A 23,822-nucleotide genomic window follows, 5' to 3' on the forward strand; every position below is an offset into this window, starting at 1 on the left:
AAATACTTCATTTTTGGCCCAAAAATCGAAAAAATCCTCGTTCAAATTTTGTCGATTTTCGACCAAAAAAAAATATTTTATTTTATATGCTATTCTTATGTATTTCGACCCCAGGAATCCGAATCCGGAAGTTAAATTAATCTATCTGCCAAATTGATCGAGTTATCCCCAATTTTTCACTTTTTGGAGCAGAAAAATTGAGATATCTCGAAGGGAAAAAATCGTAGCTCAATTTGGACAACGGATTCGTGTTCCCGAGGTCAAAATACATAAGAAAAGTGCCATACAATCAATTTAAAAAAATAAAAATTTTTGCCCAAAATTTGAGATTTTTCCAAGGGGTACCCCTTACGATTTTTTCAAATTTTGACCAAAAATTTTTATTTTTTAAAATTGATCGCATGGCACTTTTCTTATGTATTTTGACCTCAGGAACACGAATCCGTTGTCCAAATTGAGCTACGATTTTTTCCCTTCGAGATATCCTCAAATTTATGCCAAAAAATGCGAAAAAATGGGGATAACTCGGTCATTTTTACAGATGCATCAATTTTTCTTCCGGATTCGGATTCCTGAGCTCAAATTACATTAAGATAGACTAAAAAATGAATTTTTTATTTTTGACCCCAAAAAGCTGAAAATTGGCGATAACTCAGTCAATTTTAGAGATAGATCATTTTTTCTTCGAGATTCGGATTCCCGAGGTCAAAATACGTAAGAAAAGCATATTAAACCCAATTAAAATAATGATTTATTTTTTGCTCAAAAATCGATTTTCTTCTTCGGTTCTTTAAGAGTAATCTCCGGTATATACAGCTCAGGAATCCAAATTTGAAAGCAAAAATCATCTACTTATGCAATCGATCGAGTAATCATCAATTATTCGCTGTTAGGAGCAGAAAAATTATAAGACACATCGAGTGGTTTTAGTCGTAGACCCACTGTGCTTCGTCGCATCTATGCATGGAGCGAAATATTCGAACTTCTCAATTCTCCAGCGAACCCGAGCTTACATTAGCTGGAGTCAGGTAGCCACGGGCGCGCGGTTTGTTGTGGGGCGTCACCTCTGCTCAGCCCCGAAGGTGACGTCTCACAACAAAGCGCTACGCTGCTGGCTACGCTGACTCCAGCTAAGCTCGGGTTTGCTGGAGAATTGAGAAATTCGAATATTTCGCTCCATGCATAAATGCGACGAAGCAAAGTGGGTCTACGACTAAAACCACTCGATGTGTCTTATAATTTTTCTGCTCCCAACAGCGAATAATTGACGTTTACTCGATCGATTGCATGAGTAGATGATTTTGGCTTTCAGATTTGGATTTCGGAGCTGGTTATACGTGAGATTACTCTGGAAGAAACAAAAAAAAATTGATTTTTGAGCAAAAAATGAATTATTCTCTTAGTTGGGTTTATTATGCTTTTCTCGCGTATTTTGACCTCAGGACCACGAATTCACCAACTCAATTGAGCCACGAATTAATCTTATCGAGTTATCCCCTCAAGGCGTCGAAAAAGTTCCATCTATTCCAAAAAATATTTTGGAAAGAGTGGCCCGTTCGGCGAGGAATGCCCCATACGAGTCCACGATATCCACTGATAATATCATTCATAAGATCTTAGATTCGTCTCGGTCGTTCTACACGAGATAAATTTTGAACTTAGAACCTTGGCGTTCCGGTTTTGGATGCTCCGTTTGCTTCGTTTCAAAATTCTTCGCTCCTGAGAAAGGTTCCTTCGTCAACGGTGTGGACGGTGGAGTTTGCGGATTCGACGACAACGCCTTCGGATCATCTCCTTGGCTAAACGCTCTTCGAGGAACAGGAGCCTCCACCCCTCTCTCAAATACATCGATGCTGACGTAGCTCGCGTCGCTGACTCTCGACTTCCGCGTCATTTCATCGATCTCGGCGTAGCTGGCCCTTGAATCTCTGGACGCTATGCTGGGCCTCTTAGGATCTCCGAACCCCCAATGGGCCTTCAAAGGCGTCACGTACCCGTCACTACTAGTGGTTCTTTTCACAGATTTGTCTTCCAAACTTTTCGAGCCGAAATCGGTGGACAGAATCCTACTCTCTCGTCTGTCGTACGGCTGTCCAAGGTCCTCGCTGAAACGCAATTTATCGTGAAAAATTCTAAGTCTCTCCTCGCGCTCCTCGTCGTCGAGGGTTTCCCTCCGGCCACTTTTAAATCCCTGGCGTTCCATATCGTGAAACGGCGCGTTTCCCCCGCGTTCCGTTAGGCATACCGTCAGGGGTTCGTTATGATCGAAATAATTACGACGGTCATTTTCTTCGCTGCTGCTCTTGCCGATCCATACGTTACGTCTCGTTGTATTGCGGACCTTCCGCGGCCATTCCGTGTCTACTTTGAAATCGTAGAGGTCGCGCAGTCGCTGATTCAAGCCGCCGGATCTCCTCGCCGACTCCCAAGACGACGTTCCTCCCCTCGTGAAATCCTGGGACCTCGGCTCGCTGCGGTCCCCGACAACGCGTCGAACTCCGATCGGCGTCGAGCCGAGAGACAAAGAACTCGATGTTCCGGAATACCTTGGGACCGGCGGTTCACTGGGCTGGAACACGTCCTCTCCGCTCGTACATTCCGCCGGAGGTTCCCATCCCGGAGGATCGACGGCGGTGTCGGTGTGTCTCCGTTCTCTGGTATATTTCGTAGCCTGATTTATTTTATCGCGGGTGTCCCTGCTGCGGTAGCAGGTCGCCCCTGCGCTGTGACTTCTGGTGGCTGGAATTTTTGCCGAACTTTTGACAGGGATCTGCGATTCCTGGTCCCTGGCGTCAAAGGACGACGAATTTTTTCCTCTCGGGCTTCTCAGACCACCGGTATTCTCCTCTTGGCTCGATTGCCGCCCGACGGATTGGCTTTGATCGTTCTTCCGTACCACCGTCTCTGTCCGAATTACGCCGGCTTCGTCTCCGCCGTCTTCTTCTTCGATCGAGTCTTGGGCGATAAAGGGATGCCTCTTTGCCTTTGAGACCTGCTTGGGGGAGGGTATCCAACGACCCGATTCGCCGGGTGAATCGGTGTGACGTCTTTCCTCAAACCTCCGGGCCGCGCACGTCTTCAGGTACTCAATATCCGCGGTATCCCTCCTCTGGTTACACGGTGATTTCGATTCTTTGTTGTGAGCGATGGCCGATGACGGACCACCAACCCTATCCTGAGAGGAGTGCGCGCGCGATCAGAAATTGAAACGAATCGATCGATTCATCAATTTGCTCAGCAATTTATTGAAGAGCGTTTTATACCTAAGCAAGATGGAGTCTGACGTATTCAGCTATGTGAAGAATACCGTGTTCCGGGGAAGCGACGTGGAGACTCGTGGCAGCGGCGCGAGAATTTATTCTGACGTTGTGGAGTTCGGCTACCTGCGTACTAGCGGCGGCTGCCGGATCGCTGCTTGTCGCCAACGATCCGAACCAAAATTCGTTTCCTGTGCAAGGAGAGCAGTAGGTATATAAATAATCATTGTCCTTGGAGAAGACGTCGATCGATTATGTGTAATCGATGAAACCCGGGTTTCCATAGAATTAAAATACATCCGTCTTTGAGGGGTTCTCACCTGGTAGAGCATTTCCGTCCCAGGCGTAGGTGACCACAAGAAGTTTGTTGGCGTCAGCAGCCCGGAATAATCTGCTGTGCGGTTCCCTCAGGGCGAAGTGAACCTTTATGTCTAAAACGAGACGGAATCACGAGGAAAATTTTAACGCCGACAAAAGGTACGATCAGCCTTTGCAGGATACCGTGAGAGATATTATTTTTTTTTTTCTTTTTCTGTTTTTTTTTTTTTATACCGTCATATTTATAGCATGTACCCACCACCCAAGTAATCTCCGTTTCCCGCTCCTCCGCACTTCTGCTGTCTGAAGTAGGCGAACATTATATCCGAAACGTACTTCAGTTTCTTCTTCATCTTTCCAATGGCGATCTCAAATGTCTTCAAAAAGTAAACCTCCTGGTCCCGAAGCGTTCTCCAGACTCCGAGACCGAAACCGACGACGTGCAAGAACGCCGTTGTGTTCTGTTTTTCGGCTCTCGAGTTCGCTTCCAACAGTATCATTTCTACCGAAAGCAGGGTCCTCTTCATGTAGTTCTCCACGTCGAAGATGTACTGCCTCGAAATCAGAGGCACCACCATGTACCTGTTGTTCTCCTTGGACTTCAACTTCTTCACCGCTTCCTCGTAAAGCGGAAGGTATTCTTCGCCGTAAAACCGAGCCCAGGCGACCCGAAGACCACGTCTCTCTTCGGTAGTTCCTTCGGTCGCTGGACCATACCTGAAACGTGCGTCGAATCGTCTGTGAAATATTGAACGGAAAATTCTCTGCGTCCTTCGGACTTGTGTTAGTTTTTTTTTTTGCAGACGAACCCGTTGTCCATGTTATTCTGGAGCGGCGAAATGACGATGTCCTGATACTCCATGACACCCACCCGCTGGAATCTGTAGAGACAAAATGATTTTCTCAGTCATCGGATTCAATCGATCGAGAATCGGCTGATTCCTTTACCTGGAGCCGACTACACCTATGATGACGCCTCGCGGCTGCACGGATTCGGGGTCGCTGGTAACGACGCCCTTGTTGTCGCGAGATCCGTCGTTTATGAATTCCGTGTGCGACGACATCGTGATCATCGCTGAGAGTTTGATTTCGTCGTAGGAAAGGCACTTGGCCAGTACCTGAAAAATAATTTTCATCGATTTCGATTCGGCAATAACTTGTTGAATTTTCTACCGACCAATGGCTCCTTCTCCTGCTCGGTACCGACTGTTTCCCAACCTTCGGCCCCGGTAGTCTTGTCGATGAGAAGAAACCTGTCCCTGGGACCGACAAACGCGACCGCTCTGTGCTCCAGAAGACGCTGTATGAATTCGATGAGTCCCATGTTCTGGTAAATCGTTTTTTCCACGACGCTTCCGTAGGTTCTTTTGTACTTCAGCCAATCGGCTATGAGTGGGAGCATCGCCTCGTGAATCAGCGGGTACGTGGAGTTCGCGTTCACCTAAAAAAATCGTCACCTTTGATTCCACCCGATTCTCAGCCTGTGAGTGTCTTTTTTTTTTCTTTCTTTCTTCGTCTTCTCATTTCCGTATATCGGAGACAAACCTCCAGTATGTCGGTGCTGATTCCGCGTTCCTTGAGATTGCGTAGTCGTACGCTATTCACGGGAATGGCTATGGGGAATTCGTCGCTTTTCAAGATGAGTTCGTCAACGGTGACGGGGGCGGGGGCGGGTAAGTCTAGACATTTTTTCAGGAGTTCCTTCGTTTCGTCGTCTATAGGAATACCACCCGGTGCCCCGAGGGTATTTTCCCAGGAAATATCCGGGGCCTCAAGGGCGAGAGATTCCTGCTCCCGTGCAGCTTCATTTCCGGAATGATTCGACTGGAAATTGAAGAAGAAAAAAAAAAAAAGGTGTCAAACATGACTTACAATTAAACCGTCGCCGGACCTCAACAAAATGGGAAGTGGTCGCGCGTCTATAGGAAACGCTTTCACCCCCCCTACCTCCCCCTGACGCAATGCAATCCTCGTTGATCTTTCGTCATTATTTAGTCACGCTGCGATCGAGTTTATCTAAGTATTAATAACACCGTGATAAGAACAAGGACGGCGAACCGCCTCCTTTGACGCTCGCGCGGGGCATGAAATCTCCTATAAATAGCGGAAAATCTATCCGTCCACTCTAACGATCTCCTCTGATTTCGCTGTTCACCGATTTTGCCACATCGCCGACAGGGGTGTCCCGTGCCCACGTAGGTCAGCAGCTTGCAGAAATAGGCTGCGATGCGTTGTTCGCATATTGTTGAACACGAGGATTCGATTCTGCAGGGCTGATACCTAAAAAGCGCGTTTAACCAGCCTACCTTCGATCGCGATGAGTTAATCTTTATTTTTCTCCGTTGTTCTTTCCTCGAGCGGGAAAAATTCTCCGAGATATCTTCCTCTAGCTTCTGTCTCTTGAAACGAGGAAAAATAATGGACAAAACGAAACGAAGTTGCTGACCTTGTCCTTGCGCGAGAACCGCAAGTGCCGGTAGCATCGAGTGTGCGTTATCTGACGCGTTTGTAATTCCCTATGAGTATCGAACAGCGGATATAAAATTCGCTATCTAATCTATCGAATTGTGCTTCGATTACAGCCTTTCGTCGTCGCATAAGTCGGGCTAACGGTATAAAAATATTTCACTGCGACGAAATGTTTGAAATGAAACGCGTTAAGTTTCGCGCCAAATTGGAACCCCTGTTTTTCGCTAAAATAGAATTCAAAAAAAAAGAAAAAAACGAAAAATAGAAAATTTCAAACTCACCCGGCGAACGCAACACGAGAACACCGACATTTCACTGAATTTATTGCAAGTTTTTCAAAATTCGCGTTCGTTTCGCACGTCGAGGGTGTCGTTCGTCGGCTGGTAACCGCGCGATACTCCTTCTCGCGGATGTCGCGAATACGACGGATTGACTCAACGTTGTCCAACAGAAAATCCAGAGGCACCGAGATAAAAACCCCTTTTGAATTTGAAACGCATGCGCTACCGGCACGGCACAAATGCTGGACCTATTCGCGTCGACATCTGTGCTTTCGAAGCTGCACGTAAATACGACGTACGTACGTTCCGCTCTCGGGCGATCGTAGGTATACGATCGCGATATTGACCTTGGAGATGATCAGGAATCGTAGTAAATGAGTCATCGCGTCGTAAATTTTTAAGACGTAGTATTCGGTATTCAAACGGAAGAAAAAAAGATCATTTCTTGATAATTTTTTTGCCAGTCGATGCGGAGAGCAAGAAGCCTAGGGACAGGGGATAGTTGTTGACAAGATAACGGTAGTCTTCCATCGCCAAATAGTCAAAAGATCGCGGAACTAGTTTCGTAAGATATTCTAGCTGGACTGCGGAAAGATTGCGACTCGATAAACGATTGCGTGTTCCGAAGACCCTCTTTTATCGACTGCGGCAAAGCTCGCCTGCGAACCCTCGGGAGCACTTTCCATCCCTTGACTCGCAGTTCTCACCCCTGGAAATCGATATTTTTGTGGGTATGACAGAAATTCTTTCGTTCCGGGACTCGTTTCGTTTCTCGGCCTCCCGGTACCGCCCGAAGGTCTCATCTATTCCTCCTCACTACCGAAGTTCGATCGACTGAATCTGATTCGCGCCACTAGGTTTTCGTACAAAACTCATGGTAAAAACCGCTCACGCCTATCCCCGATGGGTTCAGTCCAGGTATACTTGTAATTATTCCAGCCTACGTCGAATAAATTTCATGCAGGTCATGATGGGGCCGCACAACGAAAGGCAAGAGTAGTAACTCACTTCTGACTCTCGGATCTAGGATGACGATGAGAAGGAGTGAGGAGGAGAATAAAAGGAGGAGAGAAAAAGAAAGGAGAAAAAGGTAAAAAGCAACACCGGGTACGAACGAATATAGGAAATGGGAATCGGACAGGAGCAAGAAAGACGGCGAACGGCGAGCGGAGAACGGTACCCGCGTTTGGAGGTCGCGTCGAAGTCCCTCTCTCCAGGTCCGAAGACAGGTGCGAATCGCCGTACAATTTTTATATCATTCGACGAAAATTTTATTCGATCGTCCCGCGGTTTGAAATCGGGCCGACGGAGGCAGTCGAGCCGCCGAAGTTTTTTCCCAGCCATCCGAATCCCTTCGAAACGTGAGTATTTCGTCGACAATTTTCAAACGTCTCTAGTTTTCCAGGCCCCGCGACGACGGTTACGCCCCTGAACCGCGAGCGAGGGCCTTTCAACTCGACCCGCGTCCCATGCAGTCCTCGTCGAGGTGTGGTTCACGTTGTCCTGGTTAGAAATATACGCCGCGTTGTGAATCAATGAATCAACAAGTGCTGAAAATTAATTGGAACATTACTTGCGAGGCTCGAAAGCTCTACAAAATAATGGATTAGTGCTCCATGTTAAATAGCCGAGTCAATTCGCGCTCGAATCGAGACTCCCATCGGCGATATTGTACTGAATATACATATAACATCGGCGAACGTACGAATCGTCGGAGACAGAGAGAAGGGAAAATATTATTGTTTTCAAAAACCGGCGGACGACTCGTTGGACATCGAAACGTAGGCTTCGCCAACGCTGAAACTCTCGCGTGATCCAAAACTATAAGTGTTACATCGAAGAACGGAGTACCGAAAATTTGAATATAAATATAAAGAAAGAAAGAGAAGTAAAAAAAAACGAAAATTCAAAAAACAGTTCCAAAAGTGCAATTTCCACGTTGTGAATTTCGGAATACAAAAATCACCCCGCTGGATATATTATCGACGAACTTACGTCACGTTTACGGTGCTAAATCGGTGAGTAAGACATCGATAGGATATTGAAATGAGTATTTAGATATGAAGAGACAAAAAAAAAAGCACGAACGGTGGTACGCTTAGGATATTTTTCCGGGTACGTAAGTACGTGGATTCGGACGTGGGTTAGGACGTGTAAGGATACAGACGTTTGGGAAGTTCAATGCCATAATTTATAGGCGGAGCGCGAACAGAGATTTTGTAAATATGATCTACCGAGGGAAGTTATGTTGGGCGTGAGTCACGGGGCTATGAATTATGCAGCGAGCGTAGATTTGGAAAAAGTCAGAGAACGAAGAAAGAAAGAAAGAAAGAAAGAAAGAAGAAACAAGGAATAAATGTAGAAAAGAAACATGTCCGAGCCGTGGTACACTGTTACCGTACCTCCTAGTACATATTTCTATGAAACAGTATCTTGAATTTTCACTCATAGAGAACTCACCGGTTGACCTTTCCAATTTGTATAAACCCACCTATATCTACGCCAGCGAGATTCTTGTATAATTACCAACTAACGAGCGCGAATCGTTTCCAACAACAAAATTCGCAGCGGTGATTATTCGCTGGAGAAAAAAAAAAAAAAAAAACAAGAGGAACAAGGTGAGATAAATTAGTCTGGTGGGTATAAACGCTGATAAATATCTTCACCTCATTGTCTCTGATGACGACAATTTTTTAATGCCGGTTAATCATACGTACGTACACGTTTACTGACTCAGCTTATCGGATTTTGTCGAGCTATAGTTTTCGCGAATAAAAAACAGCCGCGAGTTTTGCCGCGTTATCGTTCATTCGGGGAGACACCTTCGTCGTCCGGGGAGACGCGAAATTATTCGTTCCCCGACACGTGAATTTTCGTATGTCTTGTATTACAAATTTACAACTCACTAATTACACGTGACAGTATACGCTATTTTCGTTCGTTTTATAATGCAGTCGACCGAAAACCTTTCTCCGCTTTCGAATCGTATATATATACGCGTTTATACCTAGGAGTATACCCCCTACTCGATACTTTTATCGATTCCACGTGAAACGACCTCTTCGTACCTTACCCGAGGAACACCTCGCTTCATTGTGCTCCTGGAGAACAACGAATCCGAGGGAGGGGGGTAGTAAAAAAAAAAAAGAAAAAAAAGTAGAACGCTAGGGTAACGTAGCGACGTCTTTTCTTCGAGTCACGAATTCGCGGGGTAGTTTCATAAATTTTTTTCGTCAACGGTTGCCCTTCTCATTCGCGGTGTCGTTCCGCGTGTCGCGACGTCCCGAGGTTACGATCTGCGAAAATGCGAGACTACCGTCTACGGATTCTCTTGATAGCCCTGAATAGCCGAGTGCGTAGCTATGGAGACCACCTTGAGCCACGAGTAACATTGACACCGAATCACGCACAGGTTTCCCGGAACAATCAATTAAGATACTTGCAATAATGGCAACCATTTTCGGCGACTGACGCACAGAATCACCTCCCTAAAAAACCCGCCTTTTCTTCGGCCCGAAAAAAAAATTACACTCGGAACACCTACAGCGAGTTGTGAGGCGATAGAATCGTTTTTGACTAATTCCGACTCGGAATTTCCGAGTCGATTCCTCGCGGTTATTTCGTGTACGAGGCACGCTCACGGTGACTTAATTCGAGGCCGAATTCGTCATAATTTTTCTGACTATATTCTAGCAGTCTGAGATAATATTTTTATCTCTTTGGGTCACGGCCCGATTTGTACCTAGGTATTGTCGTAGACGGCACGTCAGCTGCCTTTTTCCGCGTTCGTATTTTCACCGACACATGAGATGACACACATGTGGCTCGTATCAGCGATTGCAATTTTGCATACTCCGCGTGTACACGAATCACCTGCAGAGACGAGTGAATTGTTGTAGATAAATGTTAGCGTCGATCGATGACGTCGATGAAAATATACGAACGAAGAAGATGGAGAAGAAACAATTCTCGAATCGCGGATGAATACCGTGAGCAAAGCCTTGTCCTCATTCGTCAACGAGACAATGGGACACCTAAAATCTGCGTGTTATTCGTCATAATATATTTCGTAACGTTTCCCTCAAATAACTGAATGGCGCAGAAGCTTATCTCGCATAGAGGTCTGGAAATTCAAGTACTTGTCTCGTAATGATTTCAGAGTTTTCTTTATCTATAAATTATGTACGGGAAACACGATTTCGTTATCAATACCGAATTGGATTAGTCGTTTTTTCGCCGACAGCGGCAACTTTCAAAGCTGTTTGCTCAAACGAAAATTCTAACGCAGTCTACACTCTCGTATTTGGAGCAGTTGATTGTCGTTGAAAAATGAACGTAAAAACCCTGAATATTCATTCGTTGTTTGAAAATGATTTTTCTTCTCTTTTTCCCGTCAATCGGTTCAACACCACATCGAATAGCTCCACCGCATCGCACCTGTTTTCGACTTTTTTTTATAAACCGCACGTTTCCCAACAGCCTCCGCTAAATATAAGATACCGCGTGAGAGAAATAGAGATAAAATAAAATCATCGAGAACAAAAGATGAATTAAATAAAATACGATAAACGACCGACGCGATACGACATGTTTATCCGATCGGCTAGACAGTGGTATCTAATAAAAGATTATATCGAAACGAGCCAGCTTGAGCTAGGGCTATCGCCTTTCAAATTCCTCGGGTATTATTTATTACCGGGCTGCAGTTCCGGAGCCACCCGTGAGCGAGTATAACCGTAATATCAGTTCACCACATTGTCGGGGACCAGCTCATCTTTTCCGATAGCTGTATCTCAGAGAGGAAGTTCATTTTTACTCAAATAGAAAAAAAAAAAAAAAAAAACAGGGAGAAAAATCGAATACGCTTCGTCTTCATTCCGACGCCCGTGAGTTCGCGTGAGATGATATTCTTCTTTTTTCTTCTTTGATCGTCGGGCTTATTTTTTTAGCCGCTTCAAATTGAACATCATTTTTTTCACCTGTATATGCATTTATGCGAGGTATGCGGTACGTACGTACGTACGTATATAGAAAGCACGCGCGAGTTCGTTATAGTCGTTTGAAATGGTATGCGGGAAGTCGGTTCTGCTGACTTTCACCGACTATATCGACGTCTATTCCGCGTGTTTATGGTATGCATAGAATTAATATCGGCATGCTTCGAGGAGTGGGCGTGAATTAATAAATTTCGCGAATTTTTAATTCGCGGCTCTTTCGTTACGTTCGTCAATCCGGTATTTCCAACCGAGTGAAAATTGCTCAATGTATCAAATTTTGCGGCTCGATATTTCGCACCTACGCATCGCAGTCCGGCCCGTGACAAGATACCTGCGAACGAGTGACGTGAGACGTAGGTAACGCACGCTGCCTCGTTGTGAATTTTAATTCAATTCAATCGCGTTCGCGAAATGACCAGCGGCTAACAGTCTCTCTCCTGTTACAACGACGATTCGACGAATGCCGCGGCGTGTTTGACTGTGCGAGAAAAAATTCTTTTAATTTTTTTCTTTTTTTTTTTTCGTCGACGCGATTGACCTCGATCTCAATCTGGATCTCTCGATCTCGATACCGCGTCGCGTGAACGCGTCGCTCACTCGCGACGGTACGTACGGTGATATGTAATAAAATAAACGACCACGTGGCGTCCGAGATAAATCGCGTGCGTCTCGTTGTTTCGCGTGCGTACGCGGTTTCTCGCTAGTGCGAAACAAATGGGAGGAATAAGTTTTCGGCGCAAATCTATTTCGACCCGTTTATTCCTCCTCCGGTAGATATGCAAATAGCGAGATCGGCCGTGCGTGCTGAAAGGTCGGCCCCGTTCAAACAACGAGGCTCGCGCGTCGCCGTTCGCACCTCCCGACGAAATCCGCGAAATTTCCGGCTGCCGATTTTCCGCTATCGCAAAGCAAATTTGTCACTAACTCGAACTATTGTGTCCGTTTCCGATAGGGATACAAGTGAAATCCATTATCGAATCGTTCCTCGTTAATCTCCCGTGAATTATAATCGTTCCGCAGAACCGGTACGGCGGGTATTTTACAACAATTACGCACACCCGGTTGTACAGGTGTAAAATTGACGCTCCCTCATTTTCCTGTATCACATTTTGCGAACATTCATTTTTATGTCCGCCAATTGAGACCTGAAATTACTCGATTTTTTTTCCCTTGAGATGTGTAATGAACGTCTTCGTGTTGTATGTAGATCGGTAAAGGAAAAAAACCACCGGCGATCTTTCGTAAAAAGAGTCGCGTGCTGCGGTCGGTTTGCGGTGCGAGCGAACAGATACAGAAGTTGGGGATCGGGCACGTTCTCACTCCTCGATCGCTGCGTAATAATTGTGCCCATGACAAATCGAGAAACTGGCTTAAAATAAATACACCTTCGGTCTGACTCGTAATCGTTATGGGTAACCTTGCCATTCCGCGTGAAACAAGAAAGGAACGCGGCGTAGCGATGGAGTAAGAATCGAAAATAATCCGCCGCGAAACGCTCCTTGTTTTCTTGAGCTCATCTAATTTGATTACCGTTGTTTCGCTTCAATTGGACTTACGTCATTATTCAAAGACGCTCCCCAGTTGGATCGTTCGTCTATTCGGTTGTGGTTGGAACCTCATCGCGTCCTGTGGGGAACTCCAGTCTTCTCGTAACGCGTGATGGATTTCAACAAATTAACCGGACGGTCGAGAGGAGTGGTGAGCCGATCGATGTGAAAAATGACGTTTTCCCGATCCCCCGTCGCGCATCTTCAGAACTCAACTTAAATATGTATAAAACACATATCTCGTCGTCGGTTGATAACTAGTGGAGGATAAAAACGGGAGCGTAGAGCGTCGTCGCGTAGTTCGCGTATGTACAGAGCCGGGACTGAAAGTTCGTTTTCTATTCCCCGCACAGGTCAGACTTATATAGAGTGAAAACAGCTCAGCCATGGTTCTCCCGTTGCGGCTGGTCCTCGTTTTGGGACTTATATTTTGCGGGGGCGACGGTCTTCCCACGGGAGCACCACCGGAAACATGTCGTGATTTGACGCCCGTACATCCGGGTGGTTTCATACAAGATTCGCCACCTCCGTATCAAGTCCTGCCGGCTGCCGGACAGGGAAGAGTTCGACTGATCCTAGGAAGTCCTCAGGGTCTCGCTTACGAAGGTTTTATGCTGGTCGCGCGGGATATCGACACCGGAAAATTCGTCGGCGAGTTCGTGGGACTACCGGACGGAACTCACGCCATCGAATGCGACCAGGGAATGAAGGTGAGCGGAACTAGTTGCTACAGTTATAATTGTGTCAATTTACGGCAACGCTCAAGTCGACGCTTTTATTGAGAGTAATTGCTCGAGATGACGCGAAGCGATCACAGCATAAATGGGAATATGCTAACGCCCATCGGTTCGGAAATTTCAATCCCGATCGTTATCTCGATTGACGTCAATTCCCTGATGGAATTTCGGCGAAAAAAATGTCTACACGGAAAGACCGCGCCATTGGGTAATAAAAATGTAACGCGTTCGGAGCACCTCGAACAACATTTTTCCTTTTCCCCGATTCTCCTTCGGGCTCGTAATGACGCACTTGACCTTCATTCCAGAGCGGTATAACCCACAGCGACACGGATCCGAAACAGAATCTGGAGTTCGACTGGGAGGCACCGGAAGACTACATAGGAACCATAATTTTCAAGTGCGTATGACGTTCGACGAGTTATCGTGCCCCCTAGTTTTTTTTTTATCCCGTTTGTTATACTCGGCGGTACGTCCACGCGACTCAACTCTTTGATCTTCGCAGCTCGACCTTCGCTCAAGACTATCAGACCTATTGGGTCGGAGTGGAGTCTCCGAGGGTCAGCGTACTGAGGAGATCAATCGACGTCAAGACCGTAGCGACCCCGGCACCGGCACCTAGGACCACCACACCTCCGGTTTGGAACCCTCCGGTCAAAGAAACGGTAAGCAAAGATAGTGGGATTCATTTCCTGCGATAAATGGATCCCCGGGTCGCGGCGATCGATCCGAACTTTGTACAGAAGTTGTTCGATTGAGACGGAACTCGAGGGATCGGATAACCGGATGAATCGCAATTGGGGTTCGACGAACCGGGCGCGGTGATCAACCGTGGAAATTGTTGACTGGACGTCGAACTCCCAGATGATCATTTTCGCCTTGTCGTTATCGCTGTTGTTCGACGAGTCGAGTGGTCCGGAGATTTTACGCGCGATGATGCGCGACGAGTTTCGCCTCGCCGTCCTTTCTGATTTTTTCGAACTTGCGAACAGAAAATTTATCGACAAATTTATCGACACCGCAGGCTACCGGCGTCGCTGATCCCTTCTACGACGGATGCGGGGCCGCCAAAAACTGCTTCGGACATCCGGTCAACTGTGTCAGCCAAAAAAATTGTCAGGCCGCTGTCTCGGTTCTGGTTCGAGGAGATCGTTATCTCTTCGAGGTCTACGCGAGGAACAGCGTTTACGCCGCTGTCGGACTTTCGGACGACAGTAAAATGGTAAGTCGTCCGACCTTACGCCGTAAAACTATACATATACCACCGCTGCGCCCATTGACTCATTTTTCCGCTGTTGAGGCAAGGCCTGCTTACGTCACGGGTCATTCTTTCTTTCCGTAACATACGTTCAACTTGTACGACGTAACACTTGATTCATTTTACAGGGTGACGACAGTGTGGTCGAGTGTGTCAACAACGGTAACAACGTGGGCTTGTTCATGTCTTGGAACGACGGAACAACCAACACGAGGATACCGACGGTGAGTGAAATTTTTTTCCCCAAATGACAATCGTATCGATACGTTGTTATTTCGTTCTCTCCTTATTTATTTCTTCCACTCTCGTCCGCAGCCGAGTGGATCGGTGCAATTGGACTCGGGTACGGTGACCGACGACACTATAAGCTGCAAATTTTGGAGGGAAAAAACGTCCACGGTTCAAGGACGAGTCTACGATCTGGTCAACACTCCTTACTACTTGTTGGTCGCAGCTGGAAAATCTCTGAAGTGTGAGTTTCCTGGCAAAAAAAATCATGTGGAAAAATCCCTGGTGCTTATTTTTCGAAATTTTTCTTACTCTTCGCTCCGCAGCGGGGGGCATCGGGTACCACGCCGACGTAAAAGCGGCTACGGGTGAAGCCAAGCTTCTGTCGGACATCGGAAGTTTTTCCGCCGCCAGCGATCTACTGATTCGTCTCCACGGAGCCCTCATGTTAGCCGCGTGGATCGGCACAGCGTCGGTCGGCATGCTTCTTGCCAGGTATTACAAACAGACCTGGGTCAGTTCGCAATTGTGCGGAAAGGATCAATGGTTCGCGGTGAGTTGAAAAACCAACGAAAAAAAAAAAAAGAAAAAAAGAAAAAAATCATTCGGAACTCGGAAAGTTCATTCATTGATTTTCTTCGTCCTCCGCAGTGGCACAGGTTCTTCATGGTGCTCACGTGGTCACTGACGATCGCAGCCTTCGTTATAATTTTCGTTGAGATCGGAACGTGGAGCTCCGAGACTATCCACGCGTCGTTCGGGGTCGCGACGACCCTCCTCTGTTTCATTCAGCCTTTCATGGCGGTGCTCAGGCCACATCCAGGAACCCCCCGAAGAACCATATTTAATTGGGCTCATTGGTTTGTCGGAAACGCGGCGCACATTTGCGGAAGTGAGTAGCGTCTTTGGATCCCCAGAGTTTCTTTGTCCGGCCTCGATTCCGGCTCCGAATGATCGCAATAACGAACTTTGATTCCAGTAATCGCGATATTCTTCGCGGTTCAAACGAACAAAGCTCAACTACCGGAGTGGGTGAACTGGGTGATGACCGCCTTCGTCATATTCCACGTTTTCTCGCACGTGGTACTTACGGTGAGTAGAGCTATTTCCGTATAGTACATGCGATTCGCCGAGAGGCGTATCGATACCGCTGTTCAAATTGTTATATCGACTGTTCTTATTTTTTTTCCTCCCCCCTCAAAAAGTTCGCCGGCTGTGCTTCCGACCGGCAAGCCAGTCATCGAGTCAACTCATTCCCGATGAAGGACATGCACGCGAGAAGTGCCATGACGCATCCGGACGCCAGACGAGATGCACCCGTGAGTATAATCGGAGTTTATTGGATAACGTCTGGTTGGATATCGTACAAATGAAACGTCGAATCCGCCCCGCGGATCAAACGGCCATAAAACTACGTAATTACAATGACGTGAAAAAGATCAGTCACTGAGTTTGTACGGTGAAAATCCATCCGTTGTACGGCGAAACGACGCAAGCGCGAATCGGAGACCACGTAAATTGGATAAGCGATCTTCATTTACTAATTCAGTTTAATTAAATCTGAATTCCTACTCTAATTAACTGCGTATATGACCCGGATTTTAGGAGCCATCCAACTCACGGCGCAATTATACGCACCCCTAATTTTACAGGGTGAAATTATATTCCCCTCACTTGTAGGCTGCACCCTGCAGTTCGACGACGCAACGAGATCCGCCGGTGATGATCGTTCGAGTGATTTTCCCGTTTTGAAAAATTTACTTTGAATTTCAGCAAGCCGGATTGAGGAAGGCGATCTTCGGCATCTACTTCATTATTATCAGCGTATTCAGCGCCGCTCTCGTGGTGATCGTTGTCCTGGCGCCGATCTCTGACTCTTGGACGTATTTGACCGACACCGTTTCCAACTATTGATCCGCCAAGAGCCGAGAAATTGCTCTGCTCTTACCGGCGAAAAGCATCGCGCGGATCACATTTTCACCTTTTCACGTCCTGTTGTACATGTGTGTCTATATTCGTATGGGTCAACCGCAAAGCGTAGGGAAGAAAAAGGAGAGACAAAAAAGGTATACTTACACTCACGGATGGGTACGTATACACGCATGTACGTAATAGCCAGTACCAAGTACAAATAAATGAATCATACAAATTATATAGCCGTCATGCCACCGCTGCGAGTCCTGCGGTGAGCCGGTAAACCACAGTTTCAAATATATACGTACATCGATTATAATCGTTGAATCAATTGGGAACGTAGTAAAAGAAAAAAAAAAAAAAGAAAGAAAAGCAGAATGAGATCTGTTTTTCGAAAATAACATAATACAATTTTTTTTCGCACGCATATACCTATCTCGATTATATTTTATAATCGTGTGAACTGCCGTCCAACGAGCTGTGTTAATATGATATTTAAAAAATACAAATTTGAAATTCTTATATTGTACCTATAGTGCATTTTTACTGCGAGAAAAATCGACCAATTACCTATCAATGAAATTTATCGAGCGAATCATCGAGAAAAAGTGAGGGGAAAACAATTTTGTTGAAAATTCGAAAGTTATTATTTTTTTATTTATTCTATTCTCCCGTTTTTCATCCGAGGTACATAGGTGCTCAATACATATACATTACATATTTACAAAATATAAAATTATATATTAATATACATCTTATCGATTAATATTCTCAACGATACATAAACAGTATTAGTGACCTTATCTCTTTAATTTCATACGTATAGATGTACAATGGAGATACCGATTCGATGTTATTTTGTGCTAAGCAGGCAGCAATTGAAATTAAAGGATTAATTAGTAGAAGTTGATCGGGGTCCGCTGCGATCTTATATTACGATATATATCGTAGTTGTTCGTTGAACAGTTTCGTTTCTACGAGACTACGGAAACTGATTAAATAATAACGCAGCTGTTCCGTTTTAACCAGAATACTCCGAATTGAGTGACCCGCTAGGGGGTTTTGCTCGTGTATTCCACGCGACCGAGGCGATTATTGGTGCTTTCGGAAATTATTGATCCTATATGGCAGCGCTCAATTCCTCGTCCAAGAACAACTCGCACGCGATACGGCGAATCACCGTCACTTGAAATTGTCATGTGTATATTTAGTAACAACGAATCATGCAATAACTCTTCGAAGTCGAACGGTCGCTTTATATGCGACAAAGACGAGAAATTTCACCATGTAATTATCATAAGTTATTGAGAATCGTGGCTGCTCTGTGTGCGAATATAATAAAATCTGGTATTCAATCGAGGTAAAAGTGTGAGTATTGTTTTGAATAATTTTCAGATTCTCTAAAAGGTAACGGACGAGTGTATTTAAAATTTCATAAAACGGGGGACGGAAGTAACGAGAATACTCCTGCATTCTTTATCAAGCTTTTGTCGGACTGGGTTTTTTTGTTGCACGTTCGCCCGTTTGCCCGTTCGCCCGTTTTCACTTCGACGAACTAAAATCGAGGCAATGTTACATACCCTTGTAACACACCGTCGCTACGAACCAACGATTACAGAAATAACTGCGCTAATATCCATCGAAATAAACGATTTCCAAACGATTTCCCTTCCGAATTTTCAGCTGGTCTTCAAAAAGGCAAATCGCTCGTTACGCCTCGTTGGATGGATTCCGAAATTGAAAAGGCGTACAACGGAGAATCACACGACCACCGACAAGGATGCTGCGAAAAAAAATATTGTTCCCTGCACCGGGCATTTTTTCTGTTGCGCAATAGTTTCACATCCAGCCGTCATATCCTTCTATGCTTCCGCATATGAAACCCATCGACTCGTTCATTCATAAATCATCCCCCTCCCAAACCCCCCCTCCCCCCACGGGTCGCTACGGTAATTAGCCAGTCGATATATCGGCGATAGTCAGTCGGGATTGCATCGTTTATAGCGAACAATAACGAAATTATGGGATGGCCTGACGTGTTCGAAAAATTCGACCACTACGGATGGTCGATGGGACGGGGGTTGATTTTCGATCGACGAGCAAAATTCGTAGGTATAATTTTTTTCTCTCAAAAAATTGATCCACCCCGACAACAGGTAGATACAATATTCGACTTTACGATTCACCGAGAATCATAAGCCACTTTGTTTCTCCCCAGCTTCGTACAGTGCGGTGGCGGCGGCGGCGGGGGAGGGAGGAAGAGAACGATGTAAAGCGAATAATCGTTGACCTAACGATAACGGTAGGTATATCCAGCCGGTACGATCGAGCGTAGAAATGATCTAGCAGTAGAAAACTCCGAAGGGTGTTTTCTGCCTCTCTAAACCTACCCCACGAGTAAAGGGGTGGGGAGGAAGCGGGCAGCGGGCAGCGGGCGGCGTGAGGTGTGCGGGGTAGTTTTCGGCACCCGAACGTATCCCATTCTACGGAGTTGCATCGCCTCGACGGTCGGATGTTTTCGTTCAGGGTTAGTATCGGCGCGCGTAGGTCGTAGCGTAGTATCGGGAAGGTGTAGTAGGGGTGGTTTTCGGTCGGGGGGTGGTCACCAACACGTTCGCCTCGCATACCCCGTGAGCCTGCAGGTACACGTTCGCACACCGGGGCGTCGGGTATCTTAGGCAAGATGGCGGGGTGGATCGAAGGCGGCCACCGTGACGCAACGTAACGAGGGGTGCGAGGGTGCGAGCGTCTGTCGGGGGCGCCACAGTCGAGCAACCCCCGCAGTTCGATTGAAGTCGCCGGCCGGCGTTCACCACGTACCTCGCGATCCCTCGCAGTTTGAAGAAAAATCGCGAATACCCCTCGCGATCCGAGGGTCGAGCGTACGCAATTTGTTGTTAACGTTTTTTTTCTGTTTTTTATAAATAATTGTGACGAGCGAAAACCCGCCGTTCATCCACCCCACGAGTAGTGATCGACGTATCAAGTAAAAATAGCATCGCAGCACACACTGAATTTTAACACCCTATGAGTGCAGTGGAGTATATCTAGCCCTATCCTATCCAGAATAATATACACTACGAGTCAGAGTCCCAATCGTTGCGCTTCCCCGGGATTATGAAAAATTTTCGACGATTTTAACGAATGAACGAAATGAAATTATGAAGATTTTGTACACCGAGTAAATTGACACGAGATTCTTCTTCTTTTTTTTTTTTTTTTTTGTATGGGCTATAAGTTTTTGAGGGGGTGAAAATTTTTGGATTCGGGTTTGATGTCGAGATGAGCGCGGGGATTAGGTGATAATATCGAAGTGAAAAGGATTTTCGGTTAATACCTGGAACAGACGGGGGAGGGAACCACGTTTCGCACTTTAATACCTCCGCCGTAGAGAATTACATGTATGTACATAATGTAATAACGCCGTTTCGGGGAAGCTACGACGTGTTCCCATACTCACGGTGTTACTCTATAATACAGTGAAGATCTTAAAAGTTTTACTTCGCCACCTACCTACCTACCTCGTCTCACCACTCAACTTCCCTCGCTCAGTTTGAACCGACACATCCGTATTAACACACGTACGCGATAAGCTGATCCGGTAGTAGGACGGATAGTGAATGAGAGAGGCGAGAGAAGAGAGGGGGGAGAGTGAGACAAATAATATTCCTACATTTACTACTTGACACAATAGCTGCACACGCAGGATACACACCGCACACGATCCTCCCCGTACATATTTAGTGAACGCGTAACACATGTATGACCACGTATAGAAGGGAGATCACAGCGAACCTCGAAGAGCGACGTGCCAAAGGAATACATAACTGGATTCGCCGTTCACCTGATAATACCGCCGTTGATACCGTTCGATCATTTTGCGGTCTACGACACGTCGGAAGTGAGCTGCCCAAGTTTTTGGAATATAATGCACTAGTGCAATCCGTTTTACCGCGTCAATTACGCCGAAGGAAAGTGTATGTTACAACGGGGACAATGTCTGGATATTGGTGTTGGGTTTTTGTGATTTTTGGACACCTTGTGACCGAAGTTGTTCGAGCTCAAAACCCCGTGGAGGATAAGACCACCTTCGAGGCAGCCTTTCAGGGTGAGTTTTTCTCCAGCGAATGCCGTCGTGTCCGATGAGAAAAAAAAAAAAACAAAAAGCGAGGAACTTGCTCGAAGTTTTCGCGAAAGGACGGCGGACGGAAGGACCGGTATTTTTTAATTTTCTCTTCTCTGTTTTCTCATTTCCCGGGCCGTCTCCCTCCACTGCTCGCGAGTTTATCGATAACGTTCGAAAGAGGAGGAGGAGGAGGAGGATGAGGAGGAGGAGGAGGAGGATTTCGATGCCCCTCGCGTTCGTTTCTCGATAAAATGATGACAAATCACGTTGACAAATAAGATAAATGGGAGTTACAGACACGAGTCGGCTACGGGGGCCGCGTCTCTCCTCCGAATACGTGTGCACCACTAGTTCACGTAAATGTAATTCGTTTGACGAGGATGGCAAAAAAAGAGATCCTCGAATCCCTCGGGTTTTGCTCGGGCAGCTGCGTTTCACTTATGAACGTACGTAAAAACTAAATACCGGGTCACTTCTTCGCCGCTTTTGATCGTCCACCCGAGTTTGTTGGATAAAAAAATTTCACCGTTTCTCCTCGATTATCATTTCGTCTGGAGGATTTTTCGACAAAACATCGGGGATTTGAAAAAAAAGGTTTTCACAGGGTAAAATTGTTGGGTCGGTTTGCGGTATGGAGATCAACGGTAAACGAGTGGATGCGGGGACGCTGCAGGATAGTTTTGGGGTCAGTCGTAAAGGGCGAAACGCAGCTGGTTCGTTCGCTAATGGTCTCAACGCAATTAATATCAGAGCTCGTTATAACGACCGTGACCTTTTGTTGCTTTGTATTTCACCGTGTTCGATATACTTTGAGCACAAATATTTCCTCTCTCTCTCTTTCTCTCTCCCTCTCTCTCTCTCTCTGCGCTCTCATTTCCGTAAATACAAATCTCTCCAAAAGGCGTGGATATATATCAAAGCGATAAACGCATGATCAAACTCGGAGCGGTTTTCTAGGTAATGAATATTTCGAAAATTCGTATCTCGCGTTTCCTTTTACAAGGATATAGTATGAAAAAAAAGGAATCATCGCATCGCCGACGATCTATTCACGATCGAAATCCATACGTCCGGTAACACCACGAGCCACGAACATAATAACGAATCGAATTCCCGTGATAAGCAGACACGCGAATAAAGCTGAAGGGAAAAAATTGTATCGCTTTAATTTTCCGCGGTGTTAACCCCAAGGGAAAAGATTACATTGCGTTTAGAAAATTGACCTGACTCACGTACTCCGTGTATACTCGCGGGCCAGATCGATCGCCACGGAATGCTCGTAGAAATTCGCGGGCTTTTTTCCGTTCCTTCCAACCGACCTGTCGATCCAAAGGGTGTGGAATTAAATCGTAAAAATTTCGGAGAGATTCTAGATTTTTTCGTATTTTCCTGCCCTACCGGAGGAGTGACAATCTATTTCGTCGCTCTTATAAATTTCTATAAACCCGAGCGGAGGAAGCGTCGATGGGGGCGAAATGAAAGAAAAACAAACATGACCTTTGAACCTACGGCTGAAAATAGCGGTGCGCAATTTCATAGAAGACTCCGGTGGTACATACATAGCTGTTGGGCTAGAGGGTTGATGCGTGGGTATAAATGTCGAATGTAAAGGTGAGCGGGTAAATGTCAGCCAGAGACCGACCGACCGACCTCAGCTGCTCACGTGAATCCCTCAAGGGCCATTCGGGGTACATGGGACACTTGCGATGCGACTAGACCTCCGTACTTCCGGACCGTATCGCGGACGTCTCTCCATCATGGCCGTCTATATCCTGTCCCCTGGCAGCAGCTCCTCGAGAAAGAGAGAGAGAGAGAGAAAGAAAAAAAAAAACAGAACGAAAACGAAACGAAGAAAACCTCCTATCGCTGTCCGATGAATAGAAAAGAAATGGACCATAGAGGAGACAAAAAAACGTTTCGTTCCCTGTTTGCACGTGTAGCGTATGCCCTAGGACGTTATCACATGGAAATGGAAACGTCGCGTTCTTGTTTGATATCGCAATGTTCCCCTCTAAAGTTTTTTTTTTGGGGGGGGGAGGGGAAAAAAATGAAAAGGAAGGGAAAATGAAGAAAAATTTTGAATTAAGAAGAAATTCTTCATCTACCCGCTCAGTGTTGAAATTTTTATATTTACTCAGCTAACTTCATACCTCACAATCAGCGGGCTCCGGCAAACATTGCGAACGCCTCGAGTGACCCGTCGCTGCGAACCTACCGCGTCGGCACATAAGTGGCTTAGTTTTTGTCTCTTTTTCACATTAAAGTTTAATTAAGCTTCCATTATTTTAATAGCTAATATTTACGTCAGGGCCGACGAGGGCGAGCTGCACCCGGTAGTCGAACTCGGTTCTCGCTAGAAAACAATCCGCCTCAAATGGCGTAGAATAAAAAAAGAAAAAAAGAAGAAAAGAAAAAAAGAAAAAAAGAAAAAAAGAAAAAAAGAAAACGAGAAAACCTCGCTACCCCCGAAATGCGTGAGGACAATGAGATGCTTCTTTTATGCCCGTAAAACTACCCGAAGAATTCGTTATCATTGAAATTCGAACGTCTGAATAAGATATTTCTGAAAATATAGAATAGGCAGTTGGGATATATTCGGTTTTACTCATGCACCCGCGGATAGTTTGCATCTCATATATCGCGCTCGATTTGGCTTACGTGGGATGTTACGTTATACGAATCGGAATATG

General features: G+C 45.9%; 4 protein-coding genes across 13 annotated transcripts in view; 2 read left to right on the forward strand and 2 right to left on the reverse strand.

The window, feature by feature from the left end:
- Positions 1 to 1,055: 1,055 nt before the first annotated feature.
- On the reverse strand, positions 1,056 to 3,181 carry LOC110117028 (the record flags this gene model as incomplete). The annotated part of the gene is made up of 2 exons (XM_048653753.1): positions 1,056 to 1,113; positions 1,554 to 3,181. A coding segment is annotated over one exon (1,545 nt), but the record flags the coding sequence as incomplete, so codon positions are not given.
- On the reverse strand, positions 3,034 to 7,546 carry LOC105686515. The gene is made up of 9 exons (XM_012401427.3): positions 6,326 to 7,546; positions 5,121 to 5,399; positions 4,753 to 5,016; positions 4,524 to 4,693; positions 4,385 to 4,456; positions 3,835 to 4,292; positions 3,578 to 3,688; positions 3,264 to 3,448; positions 3,034 to 3,175 (listed from the first exon to the last, which is right to left on the reverse strand). Exons 1-8 carry the CDS (start codon positions 6,353 to 6,355, stop codon positions 3,264 to 3,266), a joined length of 1,569 nt encoding a protein of 522 aa, XP_012256850.2. The 5' UTR covers positions 6,356 to 7,546; the 3' UTR covers positions 3,034 to 3,175.
- Positions 7,547 to 7,550: 4 nt separating this feature from the next.
- Positions 7,551 to 18,365, forward strand: LOC105686477 (putative ferric-chelate reductase 1 homolog). Of its 3 annotated transcripts, none has more exons than XM_012401363.3 (12): positions 7,551 to 7,686; positions 13,223 to 13,579; positions 13,915 to 14,006; positions 14,112 to 14,271; positions 14,631 to 14,828; positions 14,993 to 15,088; positions 15,180 to 15,336; positions 15,419 to 15,645; positions 15,744 to 15,984; positions 16,072 to 16,184; positions 16,298 to 16,411; positions 16,866 to 18,365. In XM_012401363.3, the coding sequence occupies exons 2-12, from the start codon at positions 13,256 to 13,258 to the stop codon at positions 17,004 to 17,006; spliced, it is 1,863 nt and encodes a 620-aa protein (XP_012256786.2). In that variant the 5' UTR covers positions 7,551 to 7,686; positions 13,223 to 13,255; the 3' UTR covers positions 17,007 to 18,365. The 3 variants fall into 3 exon arrangements, with proteins under 3 accessions (XP_012256786.2, XP_012256779.2, XP_048510598.1); XM_012401356.3 differs by lacking the exon at positions 7,551 to 7,686 and adding an exon at positions 7,784 to 8,343; XM_048654641.1 differs by lacking the exon at positions 7,551 to 7,686 and adding an exon at positions 11,785 to 11,927.
- A 1,411-nt stretch (positions 18,366 to 19,776) lies between these two features.
- Positions 19,777 to 23,822, forward strand: part of LOC105686333 (pikachurin) — a 48,205-nt gene continuing 44,159 nt past the window's right edge. Inside the window, exons 1-2 of one of the 8 annotated variants that reach the window (XM_048654628.1) lie at positions 19,777 to 20,657; positions 20,783 to 21,114. In XM_048654628.1, coding sequence (XP_048510585.1) covers positions 21,003 to 21,114 — 112 coding nt within the window. In that variant the 5' untranslated portion in view covers positions 19,777 to 20,657; positions 20,783 to 21,002. Of the gene's footprint in view, positions 21,115 to 23,822 lie in introns of all 8 variants that reach the window. The other 7 variants (XM_048654626.1, XM_048654630.1, XM_048654631.1 and 4 more) reach the window with 7 other exon arrangements.

The sequence above is a fragment of the Athalia rosae genome, chromosome 4 (assembly GCF_917208135.1).
Source record: "Athalia rosae chromosome 4, iyAthRosa1.1, whole genome shotgun sequence".
NCBI classification, from domain to species: Eukaryota; Metazoa; Arthropoda; class Insecta; order Hymenoptera; family Athaliidae; genus Athalia; species Athalia rosae.